The 18,835-nt window shown below is 47.7% G+C and overlaps 1 protein-coding gene across 1 annotated transcript; it reads left to right on the top strand.

The window, feature by feature from the left end:
* The first annotated feature begins 17,768 nt into the window (after positions 1 to 17,768).
* On the top strand, positions 17,769 to 18,514 carry LOC138416017 (large ribosomal subunit protein uL1). The gene has a single exon (XM_069544655.1). The coding sequence runs from the start codon at positions 17,802 to 17,804 to the stop codon at positions 18,453 to 18,455; it is 654 nt and encodes a 217-aa protein (XP_069400756.1). The 5' UTR covers positions 17,769 to 17,801; the 3' UTR covers positions 18,456 to 18,514.
* Positions 18,515 to 18,835: the final 321 nt, after the last annotated feature.

Here is an 18,835-nt window from a genome sequence, read left to right as displayed (position 1 = left end):
ATTGCTTAATGGGTTTTCTATAATCAGAACTGATTTCTTTCTTAAAGAGAGATTCTGATTCCATACTTTTCTGCTAAAAGAGGGAACCTGCCATGTTATGTTTCAGTATTCTTTTTTTTTTTCTTTCTTCACTTTACAAAAATTCAGGTTAGCAGCTAAAATGTGTGTAGTTTGTTTAAAATTGTAAATCATACAGAAGCACAGGGTGCCTGGTGAGCCAAGGTGCAACCCTGGGCCTCTGCTGGGAGCTGCCCACTCTCCTGCCTTTGCCTGGAAATGCCCTTGGACAGCAGCAGCTGCCAGAGACAGCATTTGGCTCACGTTTCAGTCCACACTGTTCCACACAGCATGGCACACACCCGTGGTTTAAATGTTCTAAGCAGAAGCACCACCCATCACTCCAATGTGTTAACCAACAGGTTTTGCATTGGCAGTTCTCTCTTGCTGCCCTCTTTTGGAGGCTGAGAACAGCGCCTCGAACAACCGTGTGAGAGCAGGCCTCTGAAGCTGCTATAGTGATGTGATGACTGGAGCTTCGCACTGGGGTGAACCCCAAAACACTGTGCTTTTAGGGTCCCCATAGTTAAGCCCAGTGGCAGCTTGGCCCCTGGCACATGGCAGAGTGTGTGTTCTGTGTTCAGTGTTCACGCTGAAAGCCCTTTGACCTGCTCCAGACACCTTGTGTCTTCTCTCCATGAGGATCTGAATATGAGGGATAGATTTATCTCTGACCTGTTGGGCTGGTTTTAATTACTCTCTTTATCACCCAGCTACTTTAAGGATTTCATATTTCCAAAGTAGCATCGCTTCCTCTTCAATTCCCCAAATACTGGGAGTTGTTTTTTTACAGGAACGGTGTTCTAAGTAAGGCTTTTCATATTATGGCTTCCTGGGGGCTTATAGCTGGTTTTGTGGGGTCCAGAGCAGTGATGACCAACATCCCACCACCCGCCTCACTTCTGCCCAGTATCCTTTGCCTGAAAGATCACCAGGCAGCTCCTATTTGCATTTCTCTGGCTTAGGAGAGCAAAGCCAGGCCAGGATCTAGGTTATAAGTAGGTACATTTTTGGAGACTCATTTTGGAGAATGAAAAGATAATGGCCTGCAAACGTTTTCCTCAGGTAAGAGGTTGCCGACTGGTGGACAGTGCTGGTAATGGGGGCACTTGGGCATAGCCCTATTCTGCCACTGTGCCTTTCTGGGCAGGGGGTCTCACCTTGTAGCAATGGGCTCGTGCCCATAAGTCAACTGGTTTTGCCACATGTCCCTTCACCCAGAAGTGGCCTCATTGAAGGTGGAATGGGTCCTAAAGCTGAGCCAGTGTGCCAAACGGGGTGAGGCTACCCCACAGGGCCTGTGAGATGTTAGTTCCCCGATCGGGTCAAACCCTTGTCCCCTGCATTAGAAGCATAGTCTTAACCACTGGACTGCCAAGGAAGTTCCCCAGAATATGTTTTAGATCAGATACCAGCCTGTGGTCCTAGAAGCAAGGGCTGGAGTGGGCATAGCTCCTGACTCTTGCCACGTGTGACTTCCCCTGGAGCTCTGCTGGTTTGGAAGTCCAAGGCCTGAGAGAGACATGCTTCCCTAGGGGCCACAACAGTGGTTCCACCGAGTTGGAAGATAAGGCTGCCGCTTTAGGGCTCTAAAAACCACAATCCTCACAAGCAGAGAAAGGGGTTACTCTATTGGCTAATGTGACTGATTACCCAGTGGGAGATTTGGGCGCTGGACCTTGGAGATGAAAGGACAGTCTGCAGCCCAAGGGCTTCTCAGCATCACCCTTGTCCATGGCATAGTTGGATGGGGGCGGGGGAGGGGGCGGAGCTGCAGCCAGTGGAAGTCAGCAGCCCGTGACAGTGGTGGGGCTGTTGAGGACCTGACCCTCAGGAATGATGGTTTGGGCACTTCACCAGGTCAAAAACATCAGCTAAGGTTCAGACTGAGGGCAGCAGAAATAGAAGGAGGCAGCTATAGGTCACAACTGTGGTTTTATGACCCGAGCATAAACAACTGAAACAACCAGGTAGGGGGCTGTAGACAACTGGCCTGAGTGGCCTGAGCCTAGGATTTGAGATGATGGGTTAGAAGGGCTATAAATGTAAAATTGTTTATAAAGTGTCTGTAAATGTCAATATAGGGCTTCCCTGGTAGCTCAGCTGGTGAAGAATCCCCTTGCAATTCAGGAGACCCCAGTTCAATTCCTCTGTCAGGAAGGTCCCCTGGAAAAGGGATCGGCTACCCACTCCAGTATTCTTGAGCTTCCCTGATGGCTCAGATGGTAAAAAATCCACCTGCAATGTGGGAGACCTGGGTTTGATCCCTGGGTTGGGAAGATCCCCTGGAGGAGTGCATGGCAACCCACTCTAGTATTCTTGCCTGGAGAATCCCCATGGACAGAGGAGCCTGGTGGGCTACAGTCCATGGGGTCACAAAGAGTCAGACTACTGAGCGACTAAGCACAACACAGCCAGATGTCAATAAGGTTACATTTGTACCCCCAAGCTCCCATACATAATTCAGTAGATCCTGAACTCAGGGATGCTGTTGCATGAGAACTGGTGGTGGGTTCAGCTTGGGGGAAGCAAGGTTCAGGGCCCAAAGGAGAGAACCCCTGTCTTCCCAGGGTCATCTGAGTCCTTTCAATCAGGGCTTTTTCTCTTGACTGCAGAAAGATGAATCAGGGCTTTGCTGGTGGCTCAGTGGTAAAGAATCCACCCACCAATGCAGGAGACAGTGTCTGCATGCCACAGGACAACAAAAGGCGTGAGCCACAATTACTGAAGCTTGCACACCAAGAGCCCGTGCTCCGCAACAAGAGAAGCCACCACCGTGAAAAGCCGGGGCACTACAACTAGAGAGTAGCCCCTGTTCTCCACGCCTAGAGAAGGAAGGCCGTGCACAGCAGCCAAGACCCAATGCAGCAATGAATCAATACATTTTAAAAGGAGAATGTCAAAAAAAGGGAAAATCTAGCCATTCTGAATGCCTGAAATCTCTTGGTACCAACCTCTGAGTTGCTCTGAGAATGTGTGCTAATTCCTATAAAGTACTTGGCATGGCTCCTGACCTTGATACGCCCTCAGTAAACCTCGGCCATTATTGTTGAAATCCTAATGGATACCTTTGCCTGGAGTGTGAGTTGAAACAGGAAGCTCCAGTTTTTTTAAAAAAAAGAAATGGTCTTCCGTAGTGGTCCAGTGGTTACGACTCCACCCTTCCACTATAGGGAGGCACGGGTTTGATTCCAGGTGGGAAAGTTTTTCATGCCATGAAGTGCGACCAAAGGAACAAGACTAAGGAGTAAATCCTATGCTCATTGGGAGCCATTGGACAGTCAGGAGGAAGTGAAAGAAATGTGAAACTGAGTCGCAAAGTCGTGTCTAACTGTGTGATCCCATGGACTATAACTCTCCAGGCTCTTCTGTCCATGGGATTCTCCAGGCAGGAAAGTGGAGTGGGTTGCTATTCCCTTCTCCAGAGGATCTTCCCCACACAGGCATCAGGAAGAAAAGCCCAGGGTTATAAAGATGACCTTATGCCCACATTTTCAATCTCTTGTGAAACCTCAGTGACACTGGCATCCCCTCAGTGTGCCTTCATTCTCCGCCCCTCCATATCACCCCCTTAACTGTAAAGGGACAGATGCGCCAACAGCGCTCCCCCAGGCCCAGCCCTGCTTCCAGCCAGGCCTCCCAGGGCTCAGAATAGCCCAGCTGCTGTCTCAGCAGATGGCCAGTCTAATTTTAGCCATGTGGTGCTCACCCAGAGACCAGGCTGGGCTGTTTAGATTTGAATAAGCCAGTGTGTGACTTTGGTTTGGAGCCAATAACAAAGCTTTTGAGCTGTTATGATCTGTGTCTGCCCGTGCTTTACAGGCATTCCAGAAATATAATTTTTGAAGTATTTTGTTTCTCTAAACCAACAAGAGCCCAAAGTGTAAAAAACCAGCAGGCAGTCAAGCCTGCGGTGTGGTGGGAACCAGCCAGGAGACTGAAGATGGACGGGGGTGAGAAGCAGACGGCGTTGTGGACTCCTGCCCTGCTCCCCCAGCGACGGGCAGGTGGCTGGGCTTCGGTATCCAGGGCACACCTACCCCTCGATACTGTCTTTGTCAAAACACAAGAAGAGAGCCTTAGCTTCCCAGTGCATTTCCTGAACCATTTCTTGTTGATGGGCTGTATTTTTGATGCTGTGGAAGGACTGTGATCAGGAAGAAATTAACCACAGATGTAAACAAGAATGGGCTTCCCAGGTGGCGCTAGTAAAGAACCCGCTTGCCAATGCAGGAGACGTAAGAGACTTGGATTCGATCCCTGGGTAAGGAAGGTCCTCTGGAGGAGGGCATGGCAACCCACTCCAGTATTCTTGCCAGGAAAATCTAATGGACAGAGAAGTCCATGGCATCACACAAAGAGTCAGATGTGACAAGCAACTTAGCATGCACACACATATAGTCCCTTAAGGTAGCATGAAGTGGCAGATGTGGAAACTGAGTCTGGGAGAGGTGAGACTGTCCAAGTTCCCACCACAGATTGGAATTGAGCAGGTTGAGAACCTGTGTTTTCCAGCATGATGTTTCTTACACGTCATCCCCTATATATGAAGACTGCTTTGCATACAAGTTCTCTCAGAGAGTTAAGACAGCCCAGTGTGGAGACCCGTGATATAGCCTGCCTTTGCCTTTCTGTGAGCTGATAGTTGAGGAAGTTGAGGACCCCAGAAGACAACTGCTAGAATGAGAAGACCAGGCTCTAGTTCACAGCTTCCAACGCTGGGTCTGTGAATGCTTAGAAGGTGCTGGATGGTCATCAGGGAATGCATTGAGTCAGCAGCTGCTTTCAGCGGTAAGAAAAAGAAAGCAGGAACTTCCTGGTGGTCTAGTGGTTAAGACTTTGCCTTCCAGTGCAGGGGGCATGGGTTCAATCCCTGGTCAGGGAGCTAAGATGCCACATGCCTTTTAAACAAAAAAAACCTAAAACAACAGAAGCAATATTGTAACAAATTCAATAAAGACTTTAAAAATGATTCACATTTTTAAAAAAATCTTAAAAAAAAAAAGAACAGGAAAGCAGTTCCAACAATAATAATACATGTCTTCTCTTTTGGGGGCTCCAAATCACTGCAGATGGTGATTGCAGCCATGAAATTAAAAGATGCATACTCCTTGGAAGGAAAGTTATGACCAACCTAGACAGCATATTCAAAAGCAGAGACATTACTTTGCCAACAAAGGTCTGTCTAGTCAAGGCTATGGTTTTACCAGTAGTCATGTATGGATGTGAGAGTTGAACTATAAAGAAAGCTGAGAACAGAAGAATTGATGCTTTTGGACTGTGGTGTTGAAGACTCTTGAGAGTCTCTTGGACTGCAAGGAGATCCAACCAGTCCATCCTAGAGGAGGAGATAAGTCCTGGGTGTTCATTGGAAGGACTGATGTTGAAGCTGAAACTCTAATACTTTGGCCACCCGATGCAAAGAGCTGACTCATTTGAAGAGACCCTGATGCTGGGAAAGATTGAAGGTGGGAGGAGAAGGGGATGACAGAGGATGAGATGGTTGGATGGCATCACCGACTCAATGGACATGAGTTTGAGTGAACTCCAGGAGTTGGTGATGGACAGGGAGGCCTGGCGTGCTGTGGTCCATGGGGTCTCAAAGAGTCGGACACAACTGAGCGACTGAACTGAACTAAACTGAACTGTCCAGAAGTGGACAATGGCAGGATTGCTTAATTCAGCTCTGTTTCTCTAGATGGTGACAGAGTGGCAGCTGGACTTCTAGCGTCAACATCCAAAGGAGGAGAGAGTCGGCCCCTCATCCTTCCCTTCTTACTAAAAAGATTTTTGACTTTTTTATACATTGATTTACTTCTATGCTGGGTCTTTGTTGCTGCTCCCGGGCTTTCTCTCGTTTCAGTGAGTGGGGGCTACTCTCTTAGTTTAGGTGTGTGCTGGATTCTCCCTGCGGTAGCTTCTCTTGTTACAGAGCACCGGCTCTAGGCGTGCAAGCTCAGTGGTTGCGGCGCATGGGCTTAGTCGCCCCGTAGCAGATGGGATCTTCTGGGACAAAGGATCAAACCCGTATCCCCTGCATTAGCAGGCAAATTCTTATCCGCTGTACCACCAGAGAAGTCCCAAGACAGACTTTTCTCCATTACTCCTAGTAGACCTGGTCTCACTGGCCAGGGCTGGGACACAGCTGTGAGGGAAGTTAGACCCAGAATGTCTGGTGTTTTCAGCCTGTTTAGAGGGAAGTGGGCTCTACCAGCAAGGGCCAAGGGGGTCAAGAATGGTGGTCGAGTGCATGTCAGTCCCTGGGAAGTGGATGGGAAGGAAGGTGAGGCCCAGGCACACTTTTTTCCGGGCAGTCGGTCCATAGAACCCATCAGATTCTCAGCAGTCCATGAATGCAAGGCCTTCCCAGAACCATAGCTGTGGAGAAACTACACCTCACCAGCTGCTCTGACATTCTGTGGTGTTCCTGAAGATAGATACAGACCATCAGAGAAATAAAAACAGTTGTCCGGGATAGTTTAAATGGCAGTACTTCGTGCTCATCTTGGACTTCCCTGGTAGCTCAGATGGTAAAGACTCAGCCTGCAATGCAAGAGATCTGGGTTTAATCCCTGGGGTGGGAAGTTACCCTGGAGGAGGGCACGGCAACCCACTTCAGTATTCTTACCTAGAGAATGGACAGGGGAGCCTGGCGGGCTACAGTCCATGGGGTTGCAGAGTCGGACACGACGGAGTAACTAAGCACAGCACGGTGCTCATCTCACAGGCAAAGTCAGGCTTCACTGACACTGTCGAGGTCACGGTCAGCAACCCATGGGAATGCCAAGCTCTTCTTTTCCTCTTTAGCTTTATTTTTTGCTGTGAGCCCCAGGGTCCTTGCCCAGAAGATGATCACGCTCTGCTTGTCTGGAGCTGAACTTCTTCATCTGAGTGGGCGCTGGATTCCAATTGGACTGGTGGTGATTCCATTCCTGCTTGGGTTGGGGCAGCCACTGTGGTTTCCAGGACACCAGGAAACAGCTCCAGCTGGCTGGGCCAGTCTGAGGAGAGCTTGCTGCACTGGGTTAGTGACTCCCTAGGGACAAGGGCCAGTGGGTCCAGGCACCGAGAGCTGCCTTGAACCTGGTGAGCTGCAGCCTGGCCGCCTCGGTTACCAGCCCCCACTAACCCTGGTGCAGGGGATCCCTTCTCCTGGAAAGCCCTGATTTATGGCAACAACTGTGGAAGCACCCCTAACACCCCTGCCAAACAAAACACATCTCATCTATATTATGTTGAACAAGCACAACTTGTGGATCGAAACCATTCACAGTAAGTCTGTATACAAATGAGTTCTATTCCAAGAATGCGTTCATAAGTTTAATTTGTTCGTAAGTCAGAGGTAGCCTAGGTGCCCAACTAACAGAATCAGTTATACAGTACTGTAGTATGTTTTAGTCGCTCAGTTGGGTCCAACTCTTTGTGACCCCATGAACTGTAACTCATCAGGCTCTTCTGTCCATGGGATTCTCCAGACAAGGATACTGGAATGTGTTGCCATTCCCTTCTCCAGGGGATCTTCCTGATCAAGGAATTAAACCCAGGTCTCTTGCATTACGGGCTTCCCTGGTGGCTCAGAGGTTAAAGCGTCTGCCTCCAGTGTGGGAGACCCGGGTTCGATCCCTGGGTCGGGAAGATCCCCTGGAGAAGGAAATGGCTACCCACTTAAGTATTCTTGCCTGGAGAATCCGATGGACAGAGGAGCCTGGCAGGCTACAGTCCACAGGGTCGCAAAGAGTCGGACACGACTGAGCGACTTCATTCACTTCACTTCACTTCACTTCACTTCTCCTGCATTGCAGGCAAGTTGTTTACTGTCTGAGCCACTGGGTAGCCACTATAGTATGATAGGTTTATAATACTTTTCTGAAAAATAATACATAAAAAGCAAAAAATAAAAGTTTTAATCTTACAGTATAGTACTCTGAGATCAAGGAGATTAAACTAGTGAATCCGAAAAGAAATCAACCCTGAATATTCATTGGAAAGACAGATGCTGAAGCTGAAGCGCCAATACGTTGGCCACCTGATGTGAAGAGCCGACTCATTAGAAAAGCCCCTGATGCTGGGAAAGATTGAAGGCAGGAGGAGAAGGGGACGACAGAGGAGGAGATGGTTGGATGGCATCACCGACTCAATGGACAGGAGTTTTGAGCAAGCTCTGGGAAGTGGTGATGGACAGGGAAGCCTACAGTGCTGCAGTCCATGGGGTCACAAAGGGTCGGACATGACTGAGCAACTGAACAGCAGCAATAGTACCCTGAAAGGTGCGGTAGTACAGTACAACAGTTGGCATACAGGGAACGGCATCCAGTGAACAGGCAAGAAGAGTTACTGGGGGAGGGAGAGGAGGTTGGAGCCAGAAGAGCAGAAGGATCATCGGCAATAGAAGATGGAGGGCAAGCTGCAGTTTCACCCGTGCCTGATGTTGATGAAACACTGTTCACATCTGAAATTGCGAAACTTGAAGGTTTGTATGCAGGGGACTTACTGTATTTTTCTCCCACCACCCTTTTAAAATTGTTCGGTGAAGGAAACTTTCTGCTGCCACTGGGGAAAAAACTCTGCAGGCAGGCCCTTGACTTCCCTTCTATAAAAGCAGATGGTCTTTTACACCCCATGGTGACTCTAAGATTCAACCATTTCAACTCAGCCCAATCCAAGATGACAATCAAGTCTCCAGACTTGGTTTTAACGTTACCATTTCTCCCTCCTTTGGCTCTACTGGGCTTCAGGCTGGAGACTGAGATGGGAAAGGGACACAATGGTTCTCTGTCAGGCACTCCTCTTTCTGTCTAAGTTTCTGGCCAGTTTCAGGGTCCCAGAGAGGAGAAGGAAGGGAAGCAAAGGCTGGAGGCTGGGTCAGGTCCCCCCTGCACAGGCACCTGGCTGATCTATCTCTGGCAGCTACGTGACACTGACTTTCTTAGGGTGCTTTCATCAGCTCTCAGGGAGTGCCTCCTGGGCCCCTTGAGCCTGGCAGGTGTGTCTATTGTGGTTTCATGGGGCAGGTCTTTAAATCATACATTTGCCTCCAGGTTTTCCTGCTGCCAGGCTCCCCCCAAAACACAGGCAGCTCCACTGGACAGGCCACGAGGGGACCTCTCACTGTACTCCCCCTGGTCACCCCTGTGCCCCCCGACTCCCATCCTGACTCTCTAGAAGCTTGGCCAGTCCCAGCACAGTGACCCTTTCCAACCTCCACTCTCCACTCTGCAACCTCTCCTGCAAAGCACTCGATCTGTTCTGTATTCCCTGGTGGAAGACAGACTCTAGTCCAGCATGCCCCAGGCTGAGGGCTTCCAGACAAGCCTTCCAAGAAAGTCATCCACTTCCCCTTCCTGGAGGAGAAAGATGGGTTCTCAGCACAGCTTTTTATAAGATGCTCCCCTATTACATGCTGACTTCCTTTATATCCCCAACCTGATTGAGGGTTCTAAGATTCTTAAAACTCTTCTCAGACTGTTTCCTGCTCATATCAATTGTATTTCAGAGTCTCCATCAGAGCTACAGTCCAAATACCCTCTTGCACACTATTTACAACCAGTGTTTTTGCCTGGAGAATCCCAGGGACGGGGGAGCCTGGTGGGCTGCCATCTATGGGGTTGCACAGAGTCGGACACGACTGAAGTGACTTAGCAGCAGTAGCAGAGATAGACATTATTATCCGTACTCTCCTGATGGGAAATAGGCACAGTGAGGCTAAGTGACTTGTCCAAGGTCCTACAGCTAGGACTGTTCTCAACACGCCTTTTATTGCCTGCCATGCACTCCTGCATGCTTAGTCATGTCTGGCTCTTTCCGACCCTTTGGACTATAGTCTACCAGGCCCCACTGTCCATAGGGTTTTCCAGGCAAGAATACTGGAGCTGGTTCCCATTTCCTTCTCCAGGGGATCTTCCCAACCCAGGAATTGAACCTGCCTCTCCTGTGTCTCCTGCATTGCAAGCAGACTCTTTACTCACTGAGCCATCTTGGAAGCCCTGGCCGCTACACAAATCCTGCTGAATGGGTAGACCACATGACAGTCCCCTTCGCCTAACCCAAGGCCAGCAACTGATGGTCAATATGTTCAGTGATCTGTACAAAGAAAAAAAAAAAAAAGAAATGATTGCTCTCCCATGGAATGCTTTGAGGGTGACGGAAAGGTTATATATTTTGATTGTGAAGTCAAAGTCATTGAGTTACACACTTTAAACAGATGCATTATTAAGTTATACCTCACTGAAGTTGATTTTGAAATATCAATCAATTAAATAATAATAATAACCTCTGGCCCCTCAGTGATGAGGGACTAGAGCTGAGATGTCATTATGCAGACATGGAGCTGGGGACTAACTTGGACTTTGCATGAAGAGCTAGTGGAAGTCATCAAAGGGAAGGGAGGTGCCCAGCAGAGTTCCAGAGAAGTCACTCAGCTCCCACCTCAAGGGGAAGAGAAGACTTTAGCTCCTGACTTTCTGCTTCCCTGTTTCTGTTTCCTTCCTTTGGACTCCCAAGGCCTCTGTAGCCTTATCGTAAGGCTTCTCCTTTTCTTGAGCCAGACCAAGTGGACAGCTGTTCTCCACCCCAGCAAAGGGACCCCAGTGCAGGCTCTTGGGCCCAAAGTCCCTGTCTGAGTTCCCAACTGTCACGTTTCTGCTGGGCTGGCCCTCTCCTTCTGGGGACCGCATATTCATCCAAGTACCCTGACATCTGATGAGCTCTCCCTCACATCCCCATATAGCACCTACAGGGCCTCTCTGGGCAAGGGGCTGATGAACAGGGAAATGTATGATGGCTGTCTGAGGCCAGACCCAATCTGCTGCCTGCTGGTGTGGCTCCTGCTTGGAGGAATGAGGCAGGGAGAAGCCATAGAAACTAACCAAGCATGTGAGTCAAAGGGAGCACCTGAGCCCACTTTCTGCATGATAGGGACAAGAAGGACAGGGCCACTGATGCCTGAAATGAAGAAAGCACTGGTTTGCCCAAACGAAGGAGGTTGGTGTGACTGTTCTGAGCCCTTGTAGCTTGAAGGGGAGGGGGCCTGGCATGATGAACCCACAGCCAAAGCCCAGGGCAGGAGAACATGGTCTCCAGATACACTGCCTGGGCTTCAGTCCTGGCTTTACCCCAGTTGTGAGACCTTGGACAGGTTACTAAACCTCTCTTTGCCTCATATTCCTCATCTGTAGGTGAGGATCACAGCACCTACTCATGCAGTTGTTGTGAAGGTTTGGGACAATTTTTGTTTCTTTAGTTTCCATGAGTTAGAATGTGAAGTACCTAGATCAGTGCCTGATACAGTGTGCTTTTGTGGCCACATGGCTTCAGAAAGTACCTCAACAGTCAATACCAAGCTCTTCTCCCCCGCCCCCAGCCCCAAACATGCCCCTCCTCTCAGCCAGCTCTGTCAATTTTAACCATTTCAACTTGCTTAAAGACTTGAAAGTCTTGCTGAAAGACCTTAAAACACACTTGTTTTTACATTTCACTTGCTTATCCCACTATCTACGTATATTCATCTCATGAAAGTTGAAATTAGATTTAAAATTTAGTTAACAAATTAAATTTTTTAAGTTATATTTTAAATATTTAAAAGATATTCATGAAGCAATTCTATAAGAAAAATTGAAAATATACTGGCATAGAAAAAAAAACAAAAAAGATTGAGAAGAAACCTCCAAAATGTAAAAATAGCAGTCTCTATGTGGTAGCCTTATAGGTACTTTTTACGTTCCAGTTTTTCACATTTTCCTGCAGTAAGCCTTAACAATCAGAAAATAAAAATAATCAGCTTCCCCAGTGGCTCAGCAGTAAAGAATCTGCCTGCAATGCAGGAGATCCAAGAGACATGGATTCAATTCCTGGGTCAGGAAGATCCCCTGGAGAAGGGTATGGCAACCCACTCCAGTATTCTTGCTTGGAGAATCCCACGGGCAGAGAAGCCTGGCAGGCTACAGTCCATGGGGTTGCAGAGAGTTGGACACGACTGAAGCAACTAAGCATGCATGCATGCAATAAAAACAATAAATCTTTTTTAATGTAGTTGGAAAGTCAATTTTCCTGTTACACTCCCATTATTTCTGCTCTTTACTACAGATAAGCACTGGTCTTTTTGTTTTTAAATAATTAGTTAATTTGGCTATACCGGGTCTTACTTGGTGGCACTTTCACGGTGCCCTGCAGGATCTTTTAGCTGCGGTATGTGGGATCTAGTTCCCTGACCAGGGATCAGACCCGGGTACCCTGCATTGGCAGCATAGAGTCTTAACCACTGGACCACCAGGGAAGTCCCCTTGAAGTCTTTTCTGAGATTTCCCCTTGAGAGACCCTGGGTGCCCTCAGCTGGAAGCAGAAGGCGCTGTGCAGAGGGGCACAGGCACTGCTGGGTGACTTTCTGGAGCCCCCCTCCAAAGCCACCTCCTCAGGCACCTTAGGTGGGGCTGTTTATCTCCAAGACGCTCGTGCCTTCAGTTCCAGAACACAGACCTGCAGACTGCTGCTGGCCTTGGTTTCTGAGAAAACTTTTCCCAGGCTTCGCCTCTGGGTGGGTTATAATCACCCACTGGTAGAGTCAAAGGGGCACTCATTTCTCTGCACTTCCAGGGACTGACCATCTTTTCTGACTGGGAAGTTGGGTTTTACCAAGGAAAAGGTCCACTTGGTCAAGGTGGACCCCAAGGGGAGGGTGAGCTCTGCTGGCTGGTTAAAGATAAGGGAGTGAGGAGCTGTGGAGCGGAGGGAAGACAGTGATAAGCTTCTGGAACCTCAGGAACTTCTCCACATGGGTCCTGACTGTTAGCAGCCACCTGCTCCCTAGTGATTAGCAGGAAAACTCTTGAAATGGAAACGGGTCAATGTGCTTGCCTTTGATAGCAGCAAGAAAGAGGGAAGCAGGGAGTTCTGGGTGGCCCTCCTCAGCACTCCAAAGAGTAGAAGGGTGAAGGGTGGGTCAAGGCCTCCTGCAGAGGGGATCATATCTGGGAGGATGGTCCTGATACAGGGGACTCTGGGCTGAGCAGCGGGAAGTCCAGGGTGGAGCCCCCAGCAAAACTCACCTTCACATTATAAATCCCACATCCTAAGTCAAGCTCAGGAAGCCTGATTTAGAACCCACGTAGAGATTTCCCTGGTGGTCCAACAAGACTCTGCACTTCCACTGCAGGTGGATGCTGGTTCCCTCTGTGGTTGGGAAGTTAAGATTCCATATGCAGCAAGGCCCAGCTGAAAGAATAAAATAAAATAAAACCCAGATAAATATTAATAGTAACTTGTTGAATTTTTAGAGGTCAAAGATACTTCTTCATAGTATCTTTTAAGTTTGTCTATGACATCTTCATTGTTTACTTATTCATTTAACCAACACTTAGCTATAGTATGTTTTATTTGCCTGGTTCTAAGTCCTTCAGAAAAAGATCAATACATTGAAACTACTGTATTTTATCTTAAAACTAGAAAATAATTAATTGAAAAATCTCACTCCATATTTTTTTGTAATGTTTAAGAGGAAAAACATAAATATTTTTTTTACCTATCTTTTACACAAAATTCAAGGCCATAGGTGCTTTCAACTAGATTGATGGTGTCTCTTTGTAGTTGTCATTTCTCTATTTTAGGCATGAAACTCAGCCAGCTTATCTATCAGTCATCCTACAGATTTCAGGAAGTATATGAAACAGTGAGAACTTCCCCCTTTAGGATGCTATGTGTCCAGTTAATCTGCCAGGCCCTACTGTGCTTGGTAATGAATGGTGCCCCACCAGAGGTTGAGCCCCCATGACAGGGACACACAGAGGCTTAACTTCCTGTGGACAAGAGATTAACAGATGTTATCTGATGCCTGAGGAGTGGGCTCCTTGTCCATTTTCCACGGTGCCTTCAGGCCACGAACGATGTCCACTTCTATCCCAAGAAGCCTGTGAAGGGACACCCCCCTCCCACAGACGCAGTTTCCCAAGTACCTCCCATTAAAAATCAGATCTCTGAGGAAACCGCAGGGCCTGAGTCTGACTGTTCTTGTCACAGGCTCTCTCTGTTCCAAAGGTGATCAAAGAAGCAGCAAGAAGCAAAGCTGGCAGCATTTCCAGGCCAGGAAAAACACCTGCACCCTGTTTTTAAAACCCTTTGCTCCATTGATAATTTGCCCCAAGGTGCTCAGCTGAGATATTTCAAGGGCAGATAGCCAAGTGTATTAGAGCTTTTCCCCTTTCATCTATCAAAGCACTGGATTGAGAAAGTCATTTTATATCCAGAAAACTATATGCCTCTCTGTTCTGAAAGCAGAAAATTATTACCAAAAAATTATTTTGTAGAAAATCTTTTAAAAATCTAAGTAAAAAATATATCCTGTTCTATTCCAAGGAACACTCTTGGAACGACTGTCTTAGAAGTTGCTTTGTTTAATGGAAAGCAAATAAATTTATGGGCTGAAATTAAACAAGTCATCAGGAAATCAGTGAATGGATCTGAATGCATCACTTAACCTTCATTCTCTCTGATAGACGATGAGAGCTACCTTTCAGTTCAGTTCAGTTCCGTCACTCAGTCATGTCTGACTCTTTGCGACCCCATGAATTGCAGCATGCCAGGCCTCCCTGTCCATCACCAACTCCTGGAGTTCACTCAGACTCACGTCCATCGAGTCAGTGATGCCATCCAGCCATCTCATCCTTGGTCGTCCCCTTCTCCTCCTGCCCCCAATCCTTTCCAGCATCAGAGTCTTTTCCAATGAGTCAGCTCTTCGCATGAGGTGGCCAAAGTACTGGAGTTTCAGATTTACCATCATTCCTTCCAAAGAAATCCCAGGACTGATCTCCTTCAGAATGGACTGGTTGGATCTCCTTGCAGTCCAAGGGACTCTCAAGAGTCTTCTCCAACACCACAGTTCAAAAGCATCAATTCTTCAGCACTCAGCTTTCTTCACAGTCCAACTCTCACATCCATACATGACCACTGGAAAAACCATAGCCTTGACTAGACAGACCTTTGTTGGCAAAGTAATGTCTCTGCTTTTCAACATGCTATCTAGGTTGGTCATAACTTTTCTTCCAAAGAGTAAGCGTCTTTTAATTTCATGGCTGCAGCCACCATCTGCAGTGATTTTGGAGCCCCCCAAAAATAAAATCTGACACTGTTTCCATATTTCCCCATCTATTTCCCATGAAGTGATGGGACCGGATGCCATGATCTTCGTTTTCTGAATGTTGAGCTTTAAGCAACTTTTTCACTCTTCTCTTTCACTTTCATCAAGAGTCTTTTTAGTTCCTCTTCACTTTCTGCCATAAGGGTGGTGTCATCTGCATATCTGAGGTTATTGATATTTCTCCCGGCAATCTTGATTCCAGCTTGTACTTCTTCCAGCCTTTACTTTCAAAACTGATAGTCCTATTTGGTTTTGGGGGGCTTTGTTTGTTTTTTAGTTTTTGGCCCAGCCTAGCGGCATGTGGGATCTTAGTTCCCGGACCAGGGATTGAACTGGCACCCCCTGCAGGGGAGGCAGAGTCCTAACCGCTAGATCCTCAAGGAAGTTCTAGTCCTACTTGTTTTACCTCATGCTGAGGGAGGTCTTGAAATCCCAGCCAATCTTTCTCTTAAAATGTAGTCTCAACTCTCCAGTCTGCAAATGACAGTGGCTCAGTACTTCTGTTCTGCTTTAGAATGAAACTGAGTGATATGGTGTGCTGCGACTCATGGGGTCGCAAAGAGTGGGACACGACTGAGAGACTGAACTGAACTGAACTGAACATTTAGAATGAAACAGAATGTAAGACAGTAAATTACAAGGACTTTGGATTAAAAACCCAGAAGGAGGTAAGAAAAGGCATAATGTAAAAACAGTGGCTTAAACTATAACAGGGGGTAGAATACTGAGGATTTGTTTGTTTGTTTTTTTCTTGTTTTGTTGTTTTGCCAGTTTTTACCTGTCCTTGCCAATTTCCTGATCATGGGTTGTTAGATTTTTATCTGTTGGAGCTCAAGGGAACCTGCAGGGAATCTGTGAACCCTCAAATTTGACAGGTTAAAATGTTGTTGTATGAGGGTGTGTTGATTCTAAGATATGCCCACAAATTCTTTGATAATTCTCCCCTCCAACAATGAAAGTTGATTCCTCTCCCCTCCTTGTGTGCTTGTTTGGTGACTTGCTCCCAGAAGCGAGGCATAAAGGCACTGCCTACAGGCCCTCCTTGCTGTCTCTCTTAGTTCACTTGGGGAAAGCCAGCCACCACATTGTGAGGACGCCAGCAGCCCTCACCAGCCACATGAGTGAGCCACCTCAGAAGGGGGTCCGCCCAACTCAGTCCAGCCTGTGGATCAGGGTTTCTCAGCTTCAGCATTCTTGACATTTGGGGCTGGATCATTTTTGTGTGTTGAGCTCTCTAGTGCACTGAGGGAGATTTAACAACATCTCTGACCTCCACTCCCTAGATGCTGATAGCACACACACCACACTCTTGGTGATAATCAAATATGTCTTCAGACATTGTCAAACGTCCCCTGAGGGGCAAAGTCACCCTCAGCTGACAGCCACTGTGTTAGATGACTGCAGCCCTGGTTGACTTCTCAGCTTTAACCTCATGAACCAGAATCTCCCAGCTAAACTGCTTCTGAATCCCTGACCCACAAAAACTGTGAGATAATAAGCCACTATGTTCTCAGGGGTGATTTATTATGCAGCCATAAGTAATCAGTTCAGTGGGCATGTGAATTTTCAGAGGGAAACAAAGGTCCTTCCCTTCCTTCAGGTTCCTGGGGCACCTGACCCTAAAAGGTTTAAGAACCCTGGATCTAGTCCAGCCTCCTAACCTATGTAAAAATCCTTTCCACAACATCCTTGGGTGTAGGTCAAACATATACCACTTGGATACTTCCAGTATTCCTACTTCATAACATCACTCAGTTCATTTATTTTTTTTCCAACAGTGACTTGTACTGAGCCAAAATCTACTGCCTGAGCTCCTGCTTGTGTGGCTGGTGACCTGTGTATTTTCATTTGTCCTTCCCAGCTCCTCAGTCCCTATCAAACTTAGCTTTCCTCTGCCCTGTCTTCATTTTTTTTTAAAGACCCCTGTTAACTAGTAAAATGTTTCTTGCTACTCTGAACATATCAGCTCCAAAAGATAGTGCATATTCTGTGTAGTATTTGTGGAATAAGAATGCCAGGCAAGGGGCTTCCCTGGTGGCTCAGTGGTAAAGAATCCACCTACCAACGCAGGAGACACAGGCTTGATCCCTGGTTTGGGAGGATCCCACTGAGGAACAAATAGGCCCCTGCTCCACAACTGTTGAGCCTGTGGTCTAGAGCCCAGGAGCCACAACTACTGAAGCCCGCTCACCCTAGAACCCGTGCTCCGCAACAAGAGAAGCCACTGCAAGGAGAAGCCATGCGCCACAACAAAAAGCAGCCCCGACTCATCGCAGCTGCAGAAAGTCTGCTTCCAGCAGTGAAGACTCAGTGCAACCAAAAATAATAGATAAATGAAGAAAGAAAGAAGAGGGGGTGCCTTGCCCTGGGTACTCTGAGTCTGGATGCCTAGATGTGCCGTGACCATCAATCACCACGAGAGGAGCTCTCTCAGGGACAAGGTGATGTGCTGAGAAGAACAGAGCAAGAAGAGAGAAGGGCCCAGGCCCTGCTAATCTCCCTAGATGGCACACCCACCAGCCTAAGGCTGCCCTCCTCCAGCAGTCTCGTTACCTGAGACAGTACTACTTTATTGTTTAAAGTCACTCTAGCTTTTCCGGTTATCGCGGCGTAGGGAACTATGAGCAGCAAAGTCTCCCGCGACACCCTCTACGAGGCGGTGCGGGAAGTCCTGCACGGGAACCAGCGCAAGCGCAGAAAGTTTTTGGAGACGGTGGAGCTTCAGATCAGCCTGAAGAACTATGACCCTCAAAAGGACAAACGTTTCTCGGGCACCGTCAGGCTTAAGTCCACTCCCCGCCCCAAGTTCTCCGTGTGTGTCTTGGGGGACCAGCAGCATTGTGATGAGGCCAAGGCTGTGGATATCCCCCACATGGACATCGAGGCACTGAAAAAACTCAACAAGAATAAGAAACTGGTCAAGAAGCTGGCCAAGAAATATGATGCCTTTTTGGCTTCAGAGTCTCTGATCAAGCAGATCCCCCGAATCCTGGGCCCAGGCCTGAACAAGGCTGGCAAGTTCCCTTCCTTGCTGACCCACAATGAGAACATGGTGGCCAAAGTTGATGAAGTGAAGTCCACGATCAAGTTCCAGATGAAGAAGGTGCTGTGTCTGGCAGTGGCTGTTGGCCACGTGAAGATGACAGATGATGAGCTTGTGTACAACATCCACTTAGCTGTCAACTTCCTGGTATCATTGCTCAAGAAAAATTGGCAGAACGTCAGGGCCTTGTACATTAAGAGCACCATGGGCAAGCCCCAGCGTCTGTACTAAGGCACAGCTTAATAAACCATACTAAACCATCAAAAAAATAAAAAATAAAAAAAAATAAAGTCACTCTAGTGAGGGTAGTCTGTTACTTGCAAAGATCCTAACTGATACAATTAAGAATTCTCAATATATACAGGACTCACTACATAAAGGCCACCTGACGTGAAGAGCCACCTCATTGGAAAAGACCCTGAGGCTGGGAAAGATTGAAGGCAGAAGAAGGGGACGACAGAGGAGGGGGTGGTTGGATGGTATCACCGACTCAACGGACACGAGGTTGAGCAAACTCCAGGAGATAGCGAAGGACAGGGAAGCCCTGCATGCTTCTGTTCATGGAGTCGCAAAGAGTTGGACACAGCTTAGCAAGTGAACAACAGCAACAT

Source organism: Ovis canadensis, chromosome 12 (assembly GCF_042477335.2).
Source record: "Ovis canadensis isolate MfBH-ARS-UI-01 breed Bighorn chromosome 12, ARS-UI_OviCan_v2, whole genome shotgun sequence".
NCBI lineage: Eukaryota > Metazoa > Chordata > Mammalia > Artiodactyla > Bovidae > Ovis > Ovis canadensis.
Note: the sequence above shows the minus strand (reverse complement) of the source record. Positions and strands in the feature narration are given on the sequence as shown.